Source organism: Sprattus sprattus (genome assembly GCF_963457725.1).
Source record: "Sprattus sprattus genome assembly, chromosome: 10".
In the NCBI taxonomy this organism is placed as follows: Eukaryota; Metazoa; Chordata; class Actinopteri; order Clupeiformes; family Clupeidae; genus Sprattus; species Sprattus sprattus.
The window spans coordinates 7,121,395-7,146,434 of NC_137908.1; the positions used below are offsets into that span (position 1 = coordinate 7,121,395).

The 25,040-nt window shown below is 46.5% G+C and overlaps 2 protein-coding genes across 3 annotated transcripts in view; both read right to left on the bottom strand.

The window, feature by feature from the left end:
* kcnab2a (potassium voltage-gated channel subfamily A regulatory beta subunit 2a) overlaps positions 1–17,428 on the bottom strand; it is a gene marked incomplete at its 5' end in the record, with an annotated part of 137,838 nt that extends 120,410 nt beyond the window's left edge. For both annotated transcript variants that reach the window (XM_080845718.1, XM_080845717.1), the window contains one exon: positions 17,306–17,428. The remainder of the gene's footprint in view (positions 1–17,305) is intronic.
* Positions 17,429–18,148: 720 nt separating this feature from the next.
* On the bottom strand, positions 18,149–24,949 carry park7 (parkinson protein 7). The gene is made up of 6 exons (XM_080845719.1): positions 24,761–24,949; positions 23,917–24,018; positions 22,535–22,594; positions 21,976–22,045; positions 20,060–20,146; positions 18,149–18,698 (listed from the first exon to the last, which is right to left on the bottom strand). The coding sequence occupies exons 1-6, from the start codon at positions 24,848–24,850 to the stop codon at positions 18,538–18,540; spliced, it is 570 nt and encodes a 189-aa protein (XP_080701845.1). The 5' UTR covers positions 24,851–24,949; the 3' UTR covers positions 18,149–18,537.
* Positions 24,950–25,040: the final 91 nt, after the last annotated feature.

Consider the following 25,040-nt stretch of genomic DNA (forward strand, 5'->3'; position numbering starts at 1 on the left):
CCCTAATACCCAACACACGCACGTACATGATGGGATTGGAGCATCTGTTTTTTTTTTTTTTTTCCAGCAGCCTGATGTAACATTAACCTCTACCCCCAAACCCTACAAACACACACACAAACACACACACACACACACACACACACACACACACAATCACACACACACACACACACACACATGTTCCAGCATAAAAGCCTTGACAGAGCCAATCACAGAGACATTCAAAAGATCTACTGCCGGCCCTTCATGTGATTCATGAGGAAGTGCAGCAGTGAATCAGCCTATACAGCTGTGCTGTGTGTGTGTGTGTGTGTGTGTGCGTGTGTGTGTGTATCAGTGTGTGTGTGTGTGTATCAGTGTGTGTGCGCTCTGTGTGTGTACGCTCTGCGTGTGTGCACTCTGCGTGTGTGTGCTCTCTGTGTGTGTGCGCTGTGTGTGTGTGCTCTGTGTGTGTGTGTGTGTGTGTGTGCTGTGTGTGTGTGTGCTCTGTGTGTGTGTGCTCTGTGTGTGTTATGCTTGTGTCAGGGATTTATTTATATAAATAAATGTATTTTTATTTATATTTGTTTTTCATGTGTGTGCTATTTGCGTGCATTTGGGACTGCCCATCGTGTGTCTGTGTGTCTGTGTGTCTGTGTGTCTGTGTGTCTGTGTGTCTGTGTGTCTGTGTGTCTGTGTGTCTGTGTGTCTGTGTGTCTGTGTGTCTGTGTGTCTGTGTGTCTGTGAATACATTCCTGTATGTTGTATGTGTGCGCCATGTGTGGGATTGTCTGTGACACAATCTTTGACACAATCTAAGCACACACACACATGTGCAGCATCTTTAAGGTTGTGTGATAGGTGCACTAGGTTACAGAGCAGCCTGTATGTGGACCTGAAACCGTGTCCAGCATCACTGGCCTCAGGCTTCTGATGTGATTACTTAAGAGAGAATCTCATCGGAGGAAAGATCAGAGTCAAAGCCCAAAGTCAATAAACCTGCCCAACACCGCCGGACCATCAGCGGTTAGGCTCTTCCGAAGACTAACTCAGATTAACCTCCTGGCAGCAGGATGTAGCCTACTTACAGTTCGGCCTGTTATGGCACCTAACCAACCAGGCTCTCCTCTAACCAATACAACCATGGCTGCAGCCTGTATAGCACTAATAGCACCACAGAGCACATTCAGCATCTCATTCTTCCTTCCAGCAGCCCAGGTTCTCCCGTCAACCTGACATCATGCATCACATGTACATAGTTTCAAATCCCAGGAAGAATCAATGGACACAATCATAGCCAGTAAGTAGGTTACAATCGTTATAATTTGGAAAATGTCAATCTGGACATCAACATTTTCCGTTTGAAAAAGCAACACATTCCCGTCACTATGTAGAGGCCTTGTGCAATGTGTTTATCCTTGCTTCATTTTCAGCCTTGTGCTGGGAGTGAGCCCGATTGCAATTGTTGTTGTTGTTTGTCTAATAAATATACTTATACGCAGCTCCGGAGTGCTGAGATAACTAGGGTGAATTTTCAACTTACACTTCGCAATTAAGTCGCATTAAGATATTGCAAGAACCGCTAACTCCATAATAAATAGTCCATGGGTTAGACTACCAACTGAAGTATACAGCTCGTTTGTGTTACTAATTGATTGACACATGATATGTAGGTGCTCTCCAATACCTTCAGTGAGCTCAGACCCTAAAACAACAAACCGTGAACTTTTCTTTTAACAAACACTAATCAATTTGAGGTGTTGTTCCAAAAAGTTCATCCCGTTACATCAATGCTAACTAATGGCATAATAACGTTACAGTACTTCACTATGTTGCCATCTGATTTCAACAAACCCTTCCTCCTCCTCCTCCTTCTCCTCCTCATCATCAGCCTCTCTGCATTGCAGCAGCAGCAGCTGGGTGTGACCGAACCACACGCTGGCCCATAGGCGTGCTAGCATGCTAACATGCTAACAGCTGACTGGGGATGAGTAATGGGAGGTGGAAGACTGCACTGCTGATCAGACGGACTAATTCAGGCACTGAGCCACGTGGCCTCGTCTGTGGAGCAGAAATGAAGAAAGTCCATTACAACCGCTGAGAAAGAGAGAAAAGAGGGAGAGAGAGAGCGAGAGAGGAGGGACTGAACAGGAGAGAGAGAGCGAAATGGTGTGTGAGAGAGACCGGGAGGAGGGGGGGAAGGTGAGTGAGGGCACGGGTGCAAAATGCATTGCACTAGCCTACCGAGCATCACCTTACACTCAAACTCTCAGTATGAGGTACAGTAACACACACGTGCATTCTTTGTTTTTCAGCTTTCTTCAGTCAGCTGCATCAGGACACAAAACACACACACACACACACAAACACAGACACACACACACACACACAGACACACACACACACAAACACACACACACACACACACAAAACCTAGATAAATAGTGAAAAGACCATCTACTCTCCTATCTTTTTGGTGAGGTTAAATAACAGGACACAACACACACAAATACACACAAACAGGCCTAACTGGAAGAATGATAAGCTGTGAAGTAGATTGTGGGGGCATAAAGTGCTTAGTGGTAGTTCTATATGCAGGTCCCCACAGAGCCATCAGAGAGACTTGAAATGCATGACCAGTAGAGAGAAGAGAAGAGAAGAGAAGAGAAGAGAAGAGAAGAGAAGAGAAGAGAAGAGAAGAGAAGAGAAGAGAAGAGAAGAGAAGAGAAGAGAAGAGAGAAGGAGAAGAGAAGAGAAGAGGAGAGGAGAGGAGAGGAGAGGAGAGAGAAGGAGAGGAGAGGAGAGGAGAGAGAAGGAGGAGAGGACAGGAGAGGAGAGGACAGGAGAGGAGAGGAGAAGAGAAGAGAAGAGAAGAGAGGAGAGGACAGGAGGAGAGGGGAGGAGAGGAGAGGAGAGGAGAGGAGAGGACAGGACAGGACAGGAGAGGACAGGAGAGAGGAGAGAGGAGAGGACAGGAGGAGAGGAGAGGAGAGGAGAATCACAGTTACACTGCAGTAAACCTGCGGCAGAGGAGAGAGAGCTGGGGCTGACGTGCGCAAACACGTGCATGTGCGCACACACACACACACACACACACACACACACACACACACACACACACACACACACACACACACACACGGAGAGATAAACACACAGCCACACACACACAAATGTACGTACAGCACACACACACACACACACACACAAACAGATGTACGCACAGCATACACACCACACACACGGACAGACAAAAAGAGATGTGTGTTGTCCTCCTAGATACATCATTAACATGCTGCTGAGGAGGAAAGCAAACTGCGGAATGTAGGTCAGAATTGAACGAATCTCACTCTCACACACACACACAATCTCACACACACACACGCAGCTCCAAACTCATGGCCTCCCTGCGACACACACTCTGTTCCGACACGAGTGACTCAGCAGCATAGCGGAGGACAGGTGGAGTGAAGTTCTGAGCACCAGAGAGGCCCAGCCGTAGGAGGAGAGGATCACACACACACACACACACACATACATACACACACACACATGAAACCAAAAACCAGCACATACATTTTCTACACACAGTTGGGATAAAACCTAGTGCACCCAACACCTGTCCGAGCATGTCCTCCTGTGTAAGTGTGTATGTATGTGTGTGTGTGTGTGTGTGTGTGTGTGTGTGTGTAGGTGTTCATGTGTGTATGTACGTGCGTGCGTGCATGTGTGTGTGTGTGAGTATGCCTATCACAGAGGTAATGACTGTAGACAGGATGATTAGAGAGAACACTTGTCTCTGAGGAAGCGCACCCCGTGTGTGTGTGTGTGTGTGTGTGTGTGCCTGTCACCGCTTCTGAGAAGGTCAGGGAACACACGGTGCTTTGAAATGGATCACACACACGCGCACCTCATCATGAAACCCAAATCACCTGTGAGCAAGTTCTAAATCAACAAGAAGAGAGACGCAACTCGCCTTCTTTTGAAGGTGCTGAAACCCTCTGAAGTTGAGACTTACGACATGGCAGCAGATCATCTGCCTTTATCCTGAGTCTATACACACACACACACACACACACACACACACACACACCTAAAACAACGCACTGAGGAGCTGTTCCTTTATCCTGCGTTTATTACACACACACACTGACATAGAACAACACACTGAGGAGTACACTGAGGAGCTGTTCCTTTATCCTGAGTCTATACACACACACACACACACCAACCTAAAACAACGCACTGAGGAGCTGTTCCTTTATCCTGCGTTTATTACACACACACACCAACCTAAAACAACACACTGAGGAGTACACTGAGGAGCTGTTCCTTTATCCATTCCTGAGTCAATACACACACACACACACACACACACACACACACACACACACACCTAAAACAACGCACTGAGGAGCTGTTCTGTGTGGCAGTCGGGTCTATAGCGAGCATTTTAGCTGGAGCTAAAGAGAAAGCCGCTTTACGTTCAGGTAGACCGATCTCCACTGACAGGGAATGGGTCTTGAAACACAAAGCCTAGTGACAAGCTGTTCCGTGTCAAGATGCAGAGATGCAACAGTATGAAGACTTCAGTATTAAAAGCAACTCAACGGCATGGCGGTAGGTACAGATTACCCCTTTTAGGGGAAATCAAAAGGCTTCAGCTCATACCAGTGGTGGTCACTTACACAGGCAGACAGAAGGCCTTTCAAAGTTTCCATCTTTAAGCAAGTGTGAACAAAAGGCACAACATAAGGTTGGAATGAGAGCTATCGGTGTCGGAGGGATGTAGACGAACATTACACTGCTGGATGTCGCCTATAGCATGGCAATGTGATTGGTGAAGGGACAGCAGTTTGTTTATAAAACTCTCCTTCCATTTTGTCATGGTTTTGGTGACCATCATCATCATCATCATCCCAACGTCAACTGCACGTATTAATGAGAACCTCTGCATTGCAGTCATATCACACTGTGATGGGCTGGTTATTATGAAGCATCAGACCACACAGCATACACACACACCTCCTCTGCCTCCTCCTAACTCACGGGGCACCTGCAGAGGAGCACTCATCTGTACACACACACCTCCTGCCTCCTCCTAACTCACGGGAGACCTGCACAGGAGCAGTTATCTGTACACACACACACCTCCTCCACCTCCTCCTAACTCACGGGGGCGTGCACAGGAGCAGGACCTTTGCTGTCTCCTTAGGACACGTTCTGCTGAAAGTCAGGAGTCCATGATGAACCTTGGAGTTCTTCAATGAGAAAAATCTAAAGAATTCTAGAAAGTTCTAGATAAAGTGTCTCGTTCACCAACATCACTGGGCTTCTGTCGGCTCCTCAACTGTGCACAGTCGGACGCAGATAAACTACAACACTGGTAAAGGATTCTTAACATAGTCATGTCAATAAGTGACATACAACCCTGTTTGCACATTGTAATTAGTGGCCTTGGGAGCTGTTAGCATAATTAGCCATTTTACTGCGGATTCCTGCATTAAAAACAACATGGTCGCCCGTCTGGGGGTGTCTCCTAACTAGCCCGCTGCACACAACAGATGCAGCGTATTTATGACCGTCACATATGACCCCCATCATGATCACCATACACGCGCCAGTCAATAAACACATGGCCGCGCCATCTCCCATGTGTGATGGATGTTGTCATCAGCTGTGTCATCAGCTGTGTCCTACTCCGCATGTCCGCTCTCCTCCTTCCTCTCCTCTCCTCTCCACTCCACTGACACTCCCCCCTCTCCTCCCTCATCTTCCCCTCTTCACTCCTCTCTTCACTCCTCTCTTCACTCCTCTCTTCTCTTCTCTTCTCATCTGCCCTCTCCTCCTTCCCTCCTTCCCTCCCTCCCTCATCCTCCCCTCTCCTCTCCTCTCCTCCCTCATCCTCTCTCCTCCCTCATCCTCTCTCCTCCCCTCCCCTCCCTTCCCCTGTGCTCTACTGGAGTAGATGGCAGAAGGACCACATCATCCCCCCCTCCATCCCAGTCCCTCTTCCACATCCTCCTCACAGGAACCAACTGCTCACTGCACCAAACCAGACCCTCTGCATCCGTGCTTCCCTTACACACTCCCTTGCCTATCCACCCAGCTTTGGACAAGAGCCAAGAGGCAGTCTACCCCCCCCCCCAAACACACACACACACACACACACTACTACACACACACACACACACACACACGTTCTCTTTGCTGACCTCCTCTTCTAGGACTGTGTGCTAGTGCAGCAGAATCTTGTTAAGCACTGCAAAGCCAGCAGCACAGATTCCTAAAATATTCATTAGAGAAAGCCGCTGCATACCTACCTCAGAACTAAGAGCTGGAGGAGGGGCAGGGTTTGGGGGTAGACGGTGTGTGTGTGTGTGTGTGTGTGTGTGTGTGTGTGTGTGTGTGTGTGTGTGTGTGTGTGTGTGTGTGTGTGTGTGTGTGTGTGTGTGTGCGTGTGTGTGTGTGTGCGTGTGTGTGTGTGTGTGTGTTGAAGGGGGGTATCAGACATCAGAAAAGGCAGAGTGGAGGGTTGTGTAAAAGCCTGTCCTATGTGCAACAGATGGACTCTGCAGCAGCAACCGTAGTAGCAGTAGGTGAGGAGAAACAGAGAGAGAGAGAGAGTTAGAGAGAGAAGGAGTGAGAGAAAGAGAGAGAGAGTGAGAGAGAGAGAGCGAGAGAGAGAGAGAGAGAGAGCGAGAGAGAGAGTGAGAGAGAGAGAGAGACAGGCATAGTGGAAGAGAGAAAGAGGGAGAAAGAGAGGAGGGGAGGGAGAGGCAGAAAAAGGAGAAGAACTAAGTGTTCTAATCTGATTCCCCTGAACATCAGCACTGCAGCTATGCGAGGTAATTTATCTCTTTTTTTCACCGTCCTCCCCCACCCCTCCCTCCTGGTTTAGTCTCGGATCTGAATGGATGAGGACAGAGTATGCATTAAACATGGCAGACATGGCGAGAGCCAGACTCCAACATCCCCTGTGTGATGGAGTGAGTATGCACAGACGGAGAGAACCGCACCGCATCGCACCGCACCGCGCCACGCCACACAGCAGCAGCTGCAGCCAGCTAGCTAGCTGCACACACAGCAACACACACACGGAGGGGAAGGGGGAAGGGAGAGACAGGAGAAGACGGAGAGGGAGAATGAGAAAGGGAAAACAGACAGTGGTACAGAGAGAGAGAGAGAGAGAGAGAGAGAGGCAGAGGCAACCAGCTGAGTAATGCTCACTAACGCTACACAACTGCTAGGCATCCGCTCCCTGCTTCCTTGGCGCGTACACACAGACACACACACCCACACACACCCACACACACACACACACACACACACACACACACACACACACACACACACACACACACACACACACACACACACACACACACACACACACACACACACACACTCACACACTGCTGTTCCAAATACACTAGCACAGCGCTGCAGACTCAACTCAAAGAGGAGGAGAGGTAAAAAGCGAGGCAAGAGAGAGACAGAGAGACAGAGAGAGAGAGAGAGAGAGAGAGAGAGAGAGAGACAGAGAGAGGAGGTAAAGGGGGGGGGAGAGAGAGAGAGAGAGAGACAGATAGAGAGAGAGAGAGAGAGAAAGAGAGAGAGAGACAGAGAGAGGAGGTAAAGGGGGGGGGAGAGAGAGAGAGAGAGACAGATAGAGAGAGAGAGAGAGAGAAAGAGAGAGAGAGACAGAGAGACGGAGAGAGAGAGAGAGAGAGACAGAGACAGAGAGAGGAGGTAAAGGGGGGGGGAGAGAGAGAGAGAGACAGATAGAGAGAGAGAGAGAGAGAAAGAGAGAGAGAGACAGAGAGACGGAGAGAGAGAGAGAGAGAGAGAGAGAGACAGAGACAGAGAGAGGAGGTGAAGGGGGGAGATCTGAAGCGAAAGCGATGAAGCTGGCTGCAGCCATGATGTGTTGCGCGGGCGTGATGGGGAGCTGACGGAGCCGTGCTACCCACCTCGGCACTCCGCTGCCTGGGCGCCTCTGCAGCGCTGCCTGCCTGCCAGTCCTGGAGCTCGCCTGGAGGAGAGAGCCGAGAGCCTGCAGCCACACTCACCTCACGCCAGCACGCAGAGAGAGAGGGAGAGGAGAGAGAAGGAATGGAGAGACAGAGAGAGAGAGAGCGAGAGAGAGAGAGGCAGTGGAGAGAGAGAGAGAGAGAGAGAAAGAGGCAGTGGAGAGAGAGAGAGAGAGAGAGCGAGAGAGAGAGAAAGAGGCAGTGGAGAGAGAGAGAGAGAGAGAGAGAGAAAGCGGAGCGGATTGAGAGCCACCTCTGCACTGACAGCTTCCCCACGTCTGTGTGTGTGTCTGCGTGAGTGTGAGTGTGTGTGTGTGTGTGTGTGTGTGTGTGTGTGTGTGTGTGTGCGCTTGAATGGAGGAATGTGCATGTGTAGACGAGAAAGAGAAAGAGAGAGGAGCAAGAAAGAAATTGAGAGGAGCACAGATAGAAAGCATGAGAGAGAGAGAGAGAGAGAGAGAGAGCGAAGGAGAGGAAGAAAAAGGAACGGATGGTGTGTTGACTGTCACTGAGCCTGCAGAAGCAGTGAAACCCTCGGAACACAGCAGATGCATTAACAGCACACACACACACACACACACACTTTGCACAGTCAGTGAAGGAGTAAGCATGTGGAGGTAAGGCAGGGTGGAGGAGGGTGAGATGGAGAGGAGTGTGTGTGTGTGTGTGTGTGTGTGTGTGTGTGTGTGTGTGTGTGTGTGTGTGTGTGTGCGTGCGTGCGTGCGTGCGTGCGTGCGTGTGCGGAGGAGATAGGGTGTGTGTGTGTGTGTGTGTGGAGGGGGTTTGTGCTAACCATACGGTTCAGAACCGTGAACAGTTCACCCGAGGGGGTGGACATGGAAACCAATCTAAACAGTGAACAGAGAGTTTCCTGGCAGGGCATGAAGCAACACCCAAATGGACAGGTTTTATGATTGGGGTCTGCCCGGCCTCTTTGTAATACCACAAGCACGTCACCCCCCAAGAAAACACAAACCCCACCGCTCTAGATCCCAGCAACCCCCTCCAAAGAGCTGAATATGAATCCAACCTCCAATCACAGTGTGCATGCTTGCGCACACACACACACACACACACACACACACACACACACACACACACACACACACACACACACACACACACACACACACACACACACACACACACTGTGCTTTTTTTAAACAGATCCATCCCTGCTCCGATCTTAAGAGGCTGACCTCAATCTCCAGCTCTACCTGCCACACAGGGCCGAATGAAAGAGCAGTGTGTCCTGGCTGAGAGTCCCTCTGGACCCAGCACACAGGCACACAGGAACACAGGCACACAGGCCCCACAGGCCCCACAAGCCCCACAAGCCCCACAAGCCTTGGCCTTTCTCCAAGGTGTGTGAGCGAGGTGACACTGCACTTTCAGGCTGCAGCCATTCCATTCCAACCCTTGCAAGAGGCTTCGAAAGCAAGAACCTCAGAAGGGTTCTGGAACACACGTGACGGAACGTTGCAGTCCTTGAACATTCCAAACGAAAACATTCCATATTGTCAAGGCAACACAGCACACTGGATTCTGCCTGCCTTTGCAGAAAGATAATACATGCGAAGAGGACGCGCTGCATCCGATTTCAGGACAGGGACGGGGGTCAAAATAGCTGCAGGGCCATGACGGAGCTTTTTTTATATGGAGGAATCTAATCCACTTCAGCTGCCATCACATGAAGCAAGTCACATCTCATTCAAAATTCATGAAGGACTGCAGGACTTGCTGACCTCGCCTCAAAAAGTGCCAAGTCACTACTCGGGTACCTGAGCCAGTAGCTGTACATAAAAGGATGAGTTTAAATTAAGCTGACCATTAAAGCCATTAAAACCACTGCACTGATGGACCACCAAAGCCTATTTACAGCACACGACACTCTGGGCAGAGGTGCCGCACTGCCCATCAGACTGCCCACCAAAAGCCTATTAACAGCACACGACACCCTGGGCAGAGGTGCCACACTCAGGTTCTTCAAGAGTGCTCCTGGAGAGCTTGAACCAAGAAAACTGACGTCCTAAAGACAAGGCAACGAGAGCCTCAATGTGTTTACAGATTCATCTATTGGCATGGACGTCTGTGGATGGTTACTGCAAGGCAAGCTTTAAACGGAGCTTAACGATACCTTTCATCATTAGGCCTTTGAACTATCATCTTTCACTGACCAAAATATTGATTTATCGATGTTTTTAAATCAACGCCAAACGATCAAGGCCAGATTGGTTTGTTTTTCTCTCTATTCCATGACTGATGGAAGAATTGCTGGGAAATCGAGTATCAGTCCTATACTTTTCTGTTTCTATGAATTAAACTGAATACTGTATTTCCTGTAGCCTCACTTCACTTGAGAACCAAGTCAAGACATCTGACCAAAAGCCAAAGTTAAATGTCAGCATCAGCATCAGCATCAGAGGTCTGGAAACCAGTGGTCCAGTCACTGTGGGTAACTCAAGCATGCATGACGTGCTAAAGATGAACATGGATGATGAGCACTCTGCATGCGTGTCTACATCATTAGAAGAACCTTTCAAGAAGATTCTCTGGCTTCCTCAACACCACTGGCTATTTTGCCCTGGAGCATTAATTGCATGCAGGAAGAAAGCATGAACACTCGACAGTCGACACACACGCAGCTCAAGACATCTCTGAACTTCAAACCAACTGACCGGCCGACTCGACAGTCGACACGCAGCTCAAGACATCTGAACTTCAAGGCAACTGACCAGCCCTTAGCTTCTAGGTCACACACACCTGTACAACCTGCCCTTCTGAAACCTGAAATACAGAGCAAGCCGCGGACATGTCAGCGGTGCAGCATCCCACCATCCCTTTCGGCATATTCAAATAGCTGACACTATAATGTCCTTCTCAGTTTCGCCCTTCTGTTTAGATCAGTGCACGCCTGGATGTGGCCCTGGTGCCTGTAGCTGGAGAGAGAGAGAGATTCACTGAAGCAGCAGCAGCAGTAGCAGTGTTGCGCACCAGTGCAGCGAGCATGTCTCACTCGCAGGCTGAGAGCCAGCATCCGTCATGGCTGCTGCGTCTCCGGCATCCCTGACTTTGGATGCTTGCTTGCCCAACAGCGCCAACCCAACCCAGCCCAGCCCGGTCAGGAGACATTGTCACACATATTGTGTGTGTGTGTGTGTGTGTGTGTGTGTGTGTATGTGTGTGTGTGTGTGTGTGTGTGTGTGTGTGTGTGTGCCTGTGTCTGTGTGTCCTGCTCTTGAGGCCAACGGCTAGCTCCATGCTCTCCTTTAGAGGGTTCAGTGACCAAAGGCAGCAGGAGTGAATGGGCCCAAATGGTCCACCACAGAAAGCAGCAGACACTGGAAGGGATCCGGTTCAGATCCGGATAGGATCTGGTCCAGGGCTGGCCCTGGACTGGGTAAACAGCGATGGGTTGGACCAATCAGAGCCATGAGGTCAGGGGGCAGGGAAAGACGGCTGCCTCCCGACCAGCTGGGCAGTTTAAAGCGGCCAGTCAATTACTGGGGATGCTCATGCCCTCGGTCTGTCCCCACACAGCCAATCAGAAGCCAATCAGAGAAGCCACGAGATTCAATAACCCAAGACACAGCACAACAAAGCGCTGATGCTGGAGCCCCACAGTTTGGAAGGGACAAGATACAGAGGGACAAGTGACACACACACACACACACACACACACACACACACACACACACACACACACACACACACACACACACACACACACACACACACACACACACACACACACACACACACACACACACACACACACACACACACACACACACACACACACACACACAAACACCAAACCACACACACAAACACACATGCTATTAACCACTGCGGTTAAAGAGCCTATACTGCTGCTTCTGCTGCTACTTCTGCTTCTCACTCCCAAAGCACTGAAGAAGCCATTTGCCTGAGTAGGTCACCAAAAAAACTCTATAACACTATAAAAAAGGATTTTTTTTTGTACAAAGCGACAGGTATTAAGCATACAAATAGAAGGCTCTATAAATTCCACATGTGTGACGACGGGTGTCACGTGTGGGACAGTGGAGGGTCTAGCGTGGGGCCATCTGATTAAAGACCAGCCACTGGATGAACGTAATTCCTGATGGCAGCGGCATCATCATCACGTCTCCTCAGGGACGCGAGAGGGGAGACAAAAGAGGTCAATTAGCCCTCTTGGCACCCAAGAGGTGTGAACTTATGAGGGACATTAAGCTGTGACGCCAAGATGTCAGAGCATGATCAAGGTCACAGAGGACTTTTAGCATGGAGCATACCTAGGGTGCGTGTCCTGAAAGCATCATTGATGAGAGAGAGAGTGTGATAGAGAGAAAGAGAGAGAAAAAGAGAGAGTGAGAAAGAGTGTTCAAAATTATTAGAGAGGGAGAAGGAGAGAGAGATGAGAGAGTGTGATAGAGAGAAAGAGAGAAAAGAGAGTGAGAAAGAGAGTGTGTTCAAATTATTAGAGAGGGAGAAAGAGAGAGAGAGAGTGTGTTCAAAATGATCTTTCTATCCTTTAATAACAGTGGTTGTTTAACAACAGAAGCTGTTTAATGACGTTTTTTTGGGAATTGCAGACAGACATAAGCCAACATTTCATTCAACCTTACCTCAGCACTGAATTAACAAAAGATAATTCCAATTTACAAATCCTCAATAACTCCTCGAAAGCTCTTTTTCACATCAAAAGCTTAACGCATGAAATAACAGCCCATAGAGGTGGACCAGTGAACCTCTCCATCTCCGAAACCCCTCCATCACTGGGCTCAAGCTTAATGAGTCCCGAAAATAGGCCCAGATCCTGAAAGGCCTTGTTTATGGAAATACTAATTACGTGATTACTGGAGGAGTAGAGAGACAAGCTAATTATGAATTTATTGTCATCATCATTCAGACAGAGTTCGCCATTTTCTCATTAACCCCTCCAATTTAAAATGTCGCAGAAGTCATTCTGATGAATCATGGCAATTACCTTGCCGTGACATTTCCAAAAATAAATGCTGCATCTCGCCAGAAATGTAACGACAATGACATAAAAGCCAATGCACAAGGCATTTGATCTAAAAAAACAAAAAAAAATCATCACTAAAAGCTTCAAGGCGTCAGGTGTCAAAAATCATCTGTGTCACTAAAACACTTTGATCAGACCAAAGGCAGTGTCTTTCCATATGACCTCATGAAGGTCAAACAGCGATTAGGCCCTACGTGAAGAATTACAATTCACTAAACACTTTACACTATAAAATTTTGCAAAAAACAATACTGTAAATGATATATCCGGAAGATGAGAAAACTATGACTGTAACTATGAAAGTCATTTTCTACAGTTTCCTTACAGTTATGAGGTAAACAAAACACAGGTCTCTCTCTGTAGGAATAATTTCCATGCATGTTGTCAGACACCTATAATAACCGTACGAGCTTGTCAGTGGCAAAATCAAGCAGTTTAATTTAGGATTACATTGTATAGTTGCTTTGCAGTTAGCATTCCAATTCAATATTGGACTGATTCTGGTTATTTGGACCCTAGTTAAAATCTGGAGCCAAAAAGATTGGAAAATAGGGCCCAGATTTAAAAAAAAATACCAGAGTTCTCCTTTATTGTCTCACGTCTATCTACTTACGAACCAACAGTCAGCTGGGGCAACCATGCAAGTCAACCCTTCCTGTCACTGGGGTCAAATGGGGGTTTTCTGATGCAACCAGGAAGAGCTTGATATATAGAACTTAATAAAAGCTTAATAAGAGCTTCTGCCACTCCATAACAGTTCATTCAAAATGCAGGGGTCCACCTAACAAACCTTACATCAGTACCAGGTTTCTCAAGTTTATATGTGACCCGACTCGCATATTACTGTTTGAGCCACTGTAGTTCAGCCCACGGCCATGTTTCCCTGGACTGAGTGGCCCTCCGCTGAGCACTTGAACCAGCAACAGGCTTTCCCTTGCATATGGGACAACAGGGAGGCTGGAAACACAGAACGCACCCAGGAGTCCAGTAATTGCATCATTTAGCGGATGAGTCAGAGTGAGCTCAGGCCGACTGGGAGAGACGCTCAGCCCCGAGCTCTTTGCTGTGCCGCCGCCGCTACCGCCGCTGCTGATCGGGCAGCTAATACTGTGTGTTGGCATTCAGGCTATGCGCCAGAGTGGACACGTTAGCGTTCTAGAAATATCTCTTGGGTAGGACAGGGAGGGCGATGATGGCGACCTCATCACAGTGGCGCTCACCATCCTTTTTAATTTGTGTGACATGTAGAGCTTAAGGTTTGTCAATCAGTATAATGGCAGATGACATAAAAATGCTGTAATAAAAACACTACCGTCAACAAAATCTACAAATCCAGAGGCATCATTTTTAAGAGCCATGTTTTTTTCATTTTTTAGTTCAAATTAGCAAAGTGGCATCAGCCATCTGGGGCAACAGTGACCTTGTTCTACTTTTGATACGGTACATTTAAAATGTATGGTCATACCAATAACACAGCACAAGGTCCTGCATATAGCCTAATTCAAGGAGCTGCATAAGCCATCATTGCATGGTTAAAAGGTGCTCTTTGGCTAACCTGTGTGCACACCCCAAATGAATATCTAGGGCTAACAGTCAATGAGGTCCATAGCTATTACTGCACTAACAGTAACCACATCAGGGACATAACATCCTGTGTGTGCCACAGAATTCACTTTTTTTTCCATAAATGTGCAGTGACACATGTCCACTCAACGTGCAGAGAATTTAAACAGCATCCTACAGACAGACGGTTGAAAACCACATCTTCACAGTCGAGCTAGTGCACTGAGAACTGGGTATGACTACAGGGTTGAAGCTAACCCAGCTGATCTACGCAGCATAGCTAACACCTCTATACGTGCATGAAGCGGGGGGGGGGGGGGTTCAGAGCGGGTCTAGCCTATTCTTTTTTCACACCCTCTCTCTGCACTCTTTACAGGAAACACGCTACAAGTTCACAGCATCAGGCGTCACAGACAGGTTTGCAGGCTTCACTGTGACAGCTGGTGCCACTGCAGGGGCCAGGATGGAGTGAAACCCTGTCATCTCTCCAGTCGGAGTGCCAGGAAGGATGGAGCAGCCTCAGGAGGTCCCAAATATGGAGAGGAGCCCGACACCTTTGTTTGAGCGGGACAGTGCACAGATCTCACTGATGACAAGGATATTTATTTACTGCTGTTCTTTTTCGACTTAAAGTAAACATGACCGTTACGGTATTGTTCGAATAAACTGTAGGAGAGAAGTGTGCCATGTGGAAATCTTTGAATTGATCAGGAACACAAACGCTTGACAAACGGCTTCCCAGGTCAATATAGAACTGGGCAGAAAGATGATGTCATAATGTCGTTTCTGGGACCCAATCCTTGCATTTTTTTTCTTCTTCTGTGATCTGCCTGAAGCAGCAGTTCTCGAGGTGAAATATGTCCTTTCAGCTAAATGCTGACAAGCAGTTAAAGCCCAGTGCATAAGGCCTTATGGGTGAACTTAAAAAAATGCTGGCAGAACAAATGCAAAGAAAAGGACTTTAACATGTCAAGATTGCGCTGGCCAGGTGACCTTCAAGGAGCGTGAGGAGAAATGCAAAGATATGTTTCTCTCCAGACACTTTTCTCTTTCTCTCTCTCTCTGTCACACACACACAGACACACTTTCAAAATATCATTCATCTTACGGAAATACACAAAAAGAATTCATGTCAAATGTGCCCATCCTGAACTGGTTCATTCTGCTCAGGCTAGTCCACAATTAGACAGTGTTTTCCCAGCACTGCAGCTTGAGGGGGTTTCTGTCTAGTTGTTTTTTTAGGCCACTGTTATATTTTTATAAGGAGGGGGGGGGAAAGGTGTAAGAACTGTTGCCTTCATCCGATGCCCTGCTGACTGTGTTCTGGTTCTGAACACGGCTTATTTAAGGATGAGTAAGACGATGCTGTCTATTTTTGAAGTGGCTTTGCGATGCAGTTTGCCAGAATATAATTTAGCCAGAGACACGATGAAGAGAAAGAGACGCAACAGAGACCAAGACAGAGGAAAGAGAGAGAGTAGGGGGGTTGAAGATGCAACGATTTGCCTCTGTGAACTTCACCGCAGAAGCGGCAGTCTCTCTTTCTCTCTCTATCACTCCCCCTTTCACTCGCCTCTCACACACACACGCACAAACACACACACACACACACACACACACACACACACACACACACTCACAGTTTTTCTGGCTCATCTTCCTATTTTCACACTCGTGTGTCCGTGGTTACTTTGACACGTATACCATTATAAGCAAGCTGGTTTGGACTGGACTGACTTTTACACACTTCATCAATTACACTATAGTGAAAGGCTGTGGTAGCAATCTCACAGACACCAACATCTCCCATGGCCATGAGGCAAATAGCCACTTATCACTGAGCAAATTCACTCTTGATTCCATGCGTTATCATATTTAACAAATCATGATAAGACCGTTGGACTAAATGTGGACTTAATGACCATACCAGGATGCCTCAAGTGCATTTCTATTATGGTTTCTGAGTAATTCACTTTACACTTGCACAGATCAGCAGATAGCTGACGTTACACCACACTTGGACTCTATGGAATAAGGCAAACTCAGCTCTAGCATATTATGACTATTCGACATCTGACCACGTAAGTGTCCAGATGCCCTTCCTGAGAAGTTAAATCTGCAAAGGTGACGTAGTTATGATGAAGTCACCAATGACCTGTCATATCCTTGAGAGGACAGCGCTATACCAAAAGGTATAATCTAATTTAATTTTCGAAACCAGACAGATAACTACATTTATACCCATGCATATCATTTCGCATAAAAACACGTATAAGGAATTGACCGCTGACAATGATTTCCTCGGATATCAAGTTGAAAGAGGGCTAATTATCGCTTCGATAGGCAGCCCTTGACTGTCCACCAAAGGACTGCGGCAGAGCACACATCATGACTAATGTTACCTTATAGAGCAACCCAGCTAGCTATACCATGTCGTGATAGATGGACATCCTTTAATTAGGCATATCAAGGACGTAGGTTAACATCGATCAAACGAAATCATTTTGGCTTAAATACCATATGAAATATGACATATTGCAAAATTAGCTGACACAGTAGTACGCCGTCTTGCTTCCTCGTTAAAAACAGCACATTTGAGAACATCGCAGCAACGACAACAACCTATTTAAATACGATGGTTGTACAACAATAACGTTAACTTGGAAGGGTTTGTGTCAGGCTGCGCTTAACTTACCTAAGACTTCAGAGCCGCTGAACATAGACGAATGACTAAGGACGTCCTCTATAAATGAGGGAATAGAAACAACCCTTAGATTTCCTCACAGGACTTTAATTGTCGCCAACTAAGAATCTCTTGTTTTTACCGCTTTGACATCCCCACCACGCGCTACCGCACACTCACGCCCGTTTCTTGCAGAGGTGAAGCGTCATTGGTTTGCTACAAGGAGTTCTATCCGAGGCGATATGGTCATTGGCTGATGTTAACGCCACTCTTACGAGAGACCCATAATTATCACATTTCGACCAATCGTCAGTTAGGTTGAGAAAACCGGTTCCTCCCAGACAAAATGCAGTTCGGTGTGCTGATAGGGTGATGGCTCGTTCAAACGTTGCCGCTCAGTTTTACCGCAAATCCTGCCCCTGCACAAAAGAAAGTAGAAAATCTTGGCCTGACAGCAGCTGACCGTACCTTTACAAGTATGCTTACAGGCGCCATGGGGGCTAGTTCGAACCCCACTCCTCCTTACCAAGTGTGTAAGTGTCCTTGAGCAAGACACTGAACCCCTAACTGCTCCTGATGTATTTATATTTTATTTATACATTTATAAATGCAATTTGCTTGTAAGTCGCTTTGGATAAAAGCGTCTGCTAAATGTAAATGTAAATACTCACATTCTTATTCATATTCTAGAAATAAGGTTCTTGAAGGGATTAGATGTTAACTGAATTGTGTTGTTTCATAAAATGTCAATACTCTTGAATTTGACCATGACTGCCTTTTTAAAGCTAAGCTAATATCCTTAGAGTGTATCTTTATAAAAGGCGTGCATCAACCATGTATCAATAGGCAAAACGCTTACGGTTGACAGCGACTTTATTGGGGGAAATGATCCTCGAATATGTCACAGCAGCTTTGTTCCTAATACATGATGCCGTAAATGGAAAAACACATTTCAGATATCCACAATAGCTTTAAGTGCTTCTAATATTTCCCAAGATGTTCACAGATTTTCCCATTTACTTAATTTTAATATTTTCATTCAGTAAAAATCTGAAATATTTTTTAAAGTGCAAAGCCTGTTCTACTGTGCCTATGACCACAAAGCTGGACTCCTCCTTTACTGTGCCAGTGTCTGTTATTTCTCCCCTAGTCTCTTGCACACACGGACACTGCAGTGGGAGACTGTGGATCCACCTCCTGGCGATGCTAGCGTAAATGTGGCTAGAGGCAGGTGCGGGTATACGTTAGTCTTTCATGATCAGAGGGGCCTTGACCTGCGCAGCCACATCAGCTCCCATCAGCTCCTCCACGATGGCCAGGGCAAACTCAAAGCTTGTGCCTGGGCCTCGGCTGGTGATGAGTTGGCCATCCTTCTGAACGCGGGCCTCCGAGTACTTAAAGTGATCTAGGGGGAGAAAACAATCAGAATAATTATACAGCGGTCAGTGTAATTAACATGTGTGTATGGGTATATTTGTTAAAGATGCCCAGGGCACTAACTGCACGCTTTTCATCTAACACTGAAAAGCGTGCAACTAATCTAACACTGTCACTCCATATGTTAGGATTTATTTGCAATTTCATTATGCTGAAACAGTTAATATAATTATGTCTTTCTCCTCTGCCTATGGAAAAACCCTAAACCCTCTAAACACTGATGGGAAAAACTGCAGGATTGGCATCTACAGCGCCCCCTGTTGTGAACCCTGTGTACTGGAGCTCCCCCCCCTTGTCCCTGATGTGTGGTGAGAGCTCTATCATTCCATGCCAGCCAGTTTGCTGCATTCCCCTGCATTTCCTGTTTGAGTCCACTCTGCTGAATCATCGGCATGGGAACAGCACGCATCCCAGCAGCCTCTCCCCGGCTGATTACACCACCCCATCCAGACTTCACACACACCCTTAAAAACACAGCCTCTCGCCTTCTGTACGAGGACACTTATTGCAAATACTACAAGATGCTATGTGACAAAACTACTATAGGGTCAGGGACTTTTTTTCTCGTCCTGTGCTGATTCAGACTCTCTCCCTCTCTCTCCTCTTTCTTTCCCACTCTCTCCTCTTTCTTTCCCACTCTCTCCCTCTCTCTCTTCTTTCTTTCCCACTCTCTCCCTCTCTCTCCTCTTTCTTTCCCACTCTCTCCCTCTCTCTCCTCTTTCTTTCCCACTCTCTCCCTCTCTCTCTTCTTTCTTTCCCACTCTCTCCCTCTCTCTCCTCTTTCTTTCCCACTCTCTCCCTCTCTCTCTTCTTTCTTTCCCACTCTCTCCCTCTCTCTCCTCTTTCTTTCCCACTCTCTCCCTCTCTCTCCTCTTTCTTTCCCACTCTCTCCCTCTCTCTCCTCTTTCTTTCCCACTCTCTCCCTCTCTCTCTTCTTTCTCTTTCCCACTCTCTCCCTCTCTCTCTTCTTTCTTTCCCACTCTCTCCCTCTCTCTCCTCTTTCGTTCCCACTCTCTCCCTCTCTCTCTTCTTTCTCTTTCCCACTCTCTCCCTCTCTCTCCTCTTTCTTTCCCACTCTCTCCCTCTCTCTCTTCTTTCTTTCCCACTCTCTCCCTCTCTCTCCTCTTTCTTTCCCACTCTCTCCCTCTCTCTCCTCTTTCTTTCCCACTCTCTCCCTCTCTCTCTTCTTTCTCTTTCCCACTCTCTCCCTCTCTCTCCTCTTTCTTTCCCACTCTCTCCCTCTCTCTCTTCTTTCTCTTTCCCACTCTCTAAAAGGTGTGCTGTGTCACATGAGCCCTACATGCTGCAGGCTTCCTCTGTAGGCATTACCTCCAGCCATCATCTTGTCCTTCATGGCGGGGTGGGTGGTGACTGTGCTGCCGTAAGCAATGCCATGGGCCAGCAGCGCGGTGGGACCTGGGGGCAGAAAACACAGGGGGCATTTATTAGGCATTCACTCAAACACACACAGGTGTGCACACAAACATACACACATTTATATACATACATACACAGATGTGTATGCACTCACACACACACACAAATGCCTATGCAAAACAGGACAAAAAGCACTTAGGGAACCGAAAGCTGAAAGGTAAGAAACATTACAACCACACATAATTTAGCAAACTCAGCCATTTTGCACCAGTTCCAGAATAGCTAACCAAATGCTGACTCCTGCTCTGCAGACATAGCAAACCTCTCGCTTCGAAAGACTTTGTAATCTTCACTATTTGACTTTCATTATTTGAAAGTGGGTTTGTTTTTTTCTTCCCTAAGTCACCTCTATAACTGTCACACCAAACTAGCATCACCGTAGCACCGCCATAAAACCCAATCTAAAATTAACAGCATATATAGTTTCCATCAGCCACTGCCCTCCTAATTTAGAAAAGGGGAGGAGGACAGAATAAAGACTTGGGGTCTAAAAATAACAGACTTTGTTTGCCTCTGCAGATACATTGGCAGCGACCCGGCACTGCAGCGAACTCGTCCCAGACCATTAATGAATAGAGGGGCCCTTGACTATTGATTATGCTGCTTGGCTGACTTCCCGTCCAGTCTCTGTATTACACATCACCCACTCAGAGCAGATGCGGCGTGCAGGTTTAAACCGCTCCTTCTCCTCTTACATACCTCTTACATACCCCCCCATCCCCCCCACCCCCCGCCAACCCCACCCGCACTGGCCAGCCGAGGCCAAATTGAACAGAAGGAAAACAGACGACTGGCGTTTGGAGAAGTCACAGGGGTCAGGACGAGTGTCATCACCGTTTTTTCTTAAAATAACACAAGGGCCTGTGCAGTCTGCTCCACTGCTAAAATAAACCTGTGTAGAAGTGATATCTCCTTTAGGAGGAGGAATTGACCCGTGGTAATGTCAAAGCTAAAAGGTCAAGTGCACATTACAATATCTCAAGCGCTGTCCTCTATTTGCCAGGCCACTACACCTGATTGCTTGGCTGTTGAAATATGTACTAAACATAGACAAGTTCAAAGGTTGTATACTTTGTATTTGAAGCATGTATGACAAGTATAAAGAGCAGTGTGACTTAGAACAACACTGACTTGTGGTATTCCTGTTGTAATTATCAATGAGCAGAAACACTAGCAAGATCTGGATAAAGCTGGACGCTGGGTGAGTTCCCTCATTATTGACTCCTGTGGGGGGCATCGAGCTATTTTTCTAGGACGCCCCCCGCTCAGCTCCTCCGCTCCGCTTCCCCGCACCGCTCTCCAATCCGCTCGGCTCGACTATGCCGCATGGGCCCCTCTGTCCTCATTCACCGCGTCCTTGTAATGCCCTTGGCAAACGTACCCAAGCTCTCACCGCTGCTGTCGTTGCCGACGCCGCCTCACATGTCTCCGTTAACAGCCATCATGGTCGTTAGTGCATCCTGACGACACAGGCCGGCAGATGCCATGGCTGACTGACATCTCTTTATTGGGTCTTTTTTAATGTGAACAGGTGCAAAGATATTGTTGTTTTACTGTGACTATGTTTGTCTGTGTTGAAGCACTGGTCCACATCGCCGCCCCTTAATCCATCCCATCAAAGATCTATGCTATCATTATTTTGTAAGAGCCGATTCTTTAAACTATTGGATTTTCTAAAAAGCTGACTGCTAGCAAATCTAATAGAAGAAGAGTGTTTTGTAGAGTGTCCGTGACCATGTGTGCAAAAGTGATTCCAAGTGATGGTGGATGTGTTTGCCAACCGCAGTGTCCAACAGAGGTACCAGTACCTGCACAGATGGCTGCAATCAGACCCTTTCTGCCCTCCTGGTCCTGCAACACCTCCTTCACAGCTTGAGACTGTGGAGGACAACAACAACACAACACACACACACACACATACACACACACCCGGCATGCCCAGACGCGCAGTGAGTCATCACACACTCTCGCAATGAGCTCAGCATTATTTTGCACCAATTCTGCACTAAAAGGCCAGAGTGTGGAAATCTCCATTAATTATGCAGCCGTTGCATTAAGGGGAAATCATTGCGCATATTGATTGTGGGTGTACTTGCTGGGCAAGCCTGTTTTGCGAGTTAATAAAACTATAAAGGAGACGGCTGTGCCACAAAGGAGTGAGCAAATGGAAGGACAGCATGAGAGGGGAAGCAATCAAAATAAAGAAGAAGATGCAGAAAAGAGGAGAGGAGAGGGGAGAAAGGAGAGGGGAGAGAGGAGAGAAAGTGATTTGGTTTGTGTAAATGGATGGCCGGCTGAAAGCTCCTCTATAAATAGAGGAGGAGTGCTGATGCTGATGCTGATGCTGATGCTGATGCACCGTCTCACCTCGGAGAGGTTCTGGGCTCCTGGCCCTCCTCCTGGTAAAAGCACAACATCATACGGGCCCTGGGAAACACAGCACAATGTTCTCCAGTCAAAAAACACATTCTACAATACTACCCATCCTATGGAGTAATCATACGATGTTATGTATATCTTTAAGTCATTTAAAAATGTTAGAGCAATACATGTGATTCTATTCTGAATCATCAATTCTTTCCAATTTTATAGTTTGATATATTTGTATTAATATTAGTGTTTATTATATAATATAATTTTATATTTTAAACATTTGTAAATCATTTGCAGAATCTCAGTATCGTTTCTACATTACTGATACATAACTTTGAATCTATTTATTGACAGTTTTGCAGAGTCATTGTGTCGCCACTAATGTGAATCATTTCTGAAGTAACGTATTCTTGTTAATGTGGACTTTGCAATGACAATCGAGCCATTGCTTAATTCATTGACACTGTTCAATTCCAACCAAAGCTTAGTTCTGAAGACTTGTACTTGATCGCTTTACCGGTAGGCTTATTTGTCTGAGGTGCAAGTGCAGACCACTGAGCCTCAAACTGTATTCAGTTCACATTCTGTGCACCAATTCACTGATTGTGTGTGAATCATATGTTATATGCTGTACAAGGTAAAACACAGTTGTTGATTAACAGAAGACAACCACAATCTAGAGCTGTTCACTAGTACAGAAATACAGAGTTGTTGTGGTAAGGACAGTCAGAGTTATTTTTGTTACAGTATTGGAATCCTAAAGAGAGTATATGAATGTGCTACACTGGCTGCAGTATAAGAGCTCTTCATTGCCCCCCAGAGGATTAAAACTGTAAGTGTTGAACTGCTGGTGGGATGGCTAACTCGAGTTTGACCAAGCCAGATCAAAAAAATAAAAATAATAGGGCTTTATGAGATGATGACAGATAGAGGTGCCCTTTGTTCTGTGTGACATGTATGATCCATTAAGGACATTTATCAATGCACAGATGATTGTTTTGCCATTCTGGGGCAATACAGGGACAGACATTAGTAGTGTTCTGACTTTGATTAGTCCTCATTTTTAATTGTTGCGGATTGTTTGTCTGTGATGATAGCTTGTGCAATGTGGATCAAATTATTGACTTCAGTTTCACCGTGCTTGATAAATGTGGTATGTGGTTTGGCAGAAGGTTACTGGGGAAAATAAGTCTATCTATGCCCATTGTAAAACTGGCATCTGTATCCTACTGTAAAAACCTTCAGTGTTTACATTACAGAAAGTGTATGAATGTGTGTGCTTGTGCGTGCGCGTGTGTGTGTGTGTGTGTGTGCGTGCGTGCGTGTGTGTGTGTGTGCGTGTGTGAGTGAAGGGGCATAGGGAACAAAGAACTAACCTGTTTGCGTGCATCCTCCAAGCTAGAATCAGGACAGATGAACACATCACGACTGCACTGGACTGGTTCCTTTCCCGTCAGTCCAGCTACAGTGACTGCAATCTACTCATACCACATGAATACAAAACCATATGACAAAAATAATATTAATATTATTAATAATGTTAGTATAGTATAAAGTACAGCATAATATCATCAGACTACGTTTGAATCATACAAAGATGTATGATGCATCATTGCATCATACAAAGAGAGTATATTCCTTTTGAAAGACCATTTTCAGATGTCATCATAGCTGCAAACTTTGACATTTCCAGCGACCTTATTCTCAGTTTACAGTGTCAGAAGAGGCCAAGTGCGCTTCAAACTGCGAGCACTGAACGCTGATCCATTAGCACGGCTCGAGCATAATTGTGCATACCATATGAACTAATGTGATAACTGTACTTTTAATTCATGTTTATTTTCGAATAGATGAACATTTCACTACAACAGTGTGTAACCCAGTCAACAAGCTACCTCGGAATAGTTCGGATTTCCAGTGTTATAACCAACATTAGCACGCTATAATTCACTAGCTAAGTTTAAATTCTCCAAAATATGGCTCCCACAATGTTATGACTGTCACTACACGCACAAAGTATCTGAGGAGGATCTGTTGTTTAAAGTCAGTTAGAGAAAACTTGGCATTGGTCACATGTATCTGCATTGCATTGGATTGCATTGCATTACAGTTACGTTACAGCTTATAATGATTAGAGTTTGTCGATTCGCCAGTGTTAGCCAGTTTGCTAGTTAGCTAGCTCACACCAAGGCTTCAGAATAAATGTCGTATTGTACAAACCCCAGCTCTACGCATGATGTCCACAGGTATAACAGTTTCCATCTCCTCTGCACCCTTTGACAAAATTACTAATGCACGTTTGCCTGCCATTTTTTTCAATATACAGTATAACTGCTCAATGGAACCGGGTGCAGGTGTAGAAGCTGTCTTTAGACCTAAGAGACAAACCTGTCAACTCTGTGCCCGAAAATACGCGTCCAACATGTAAGGTACGGCAACACATCAGGGACAAGCTTAGCTGTGTTCACAACTGCTTTATCTAAATGTTTTAAAGGATTTT

Coding starts and splice junctions, on each gene's coding strand:
- park7 (XM_080845719.1), bottom strand. CDS start 24,850: ATGGCAGGCAAACGTGCATTAGTAATTTTGTCAAAGGGTGCAGAGGAG. Junction 22,595..23,916: donor TGGAGGATGCACGCAAACAG/GTTAGTTCTTTG, acceptor TGTGTTTCCCAG/GGCCCGTATGATGTTGTGCT. Junction 20,147..21,975: donor GATTGCAGCCATCTGTGCAG/GTACTGGTACCT, acceptor TTCTGCCCCCAG/GTCCCACCGCGCTGCTGGCC.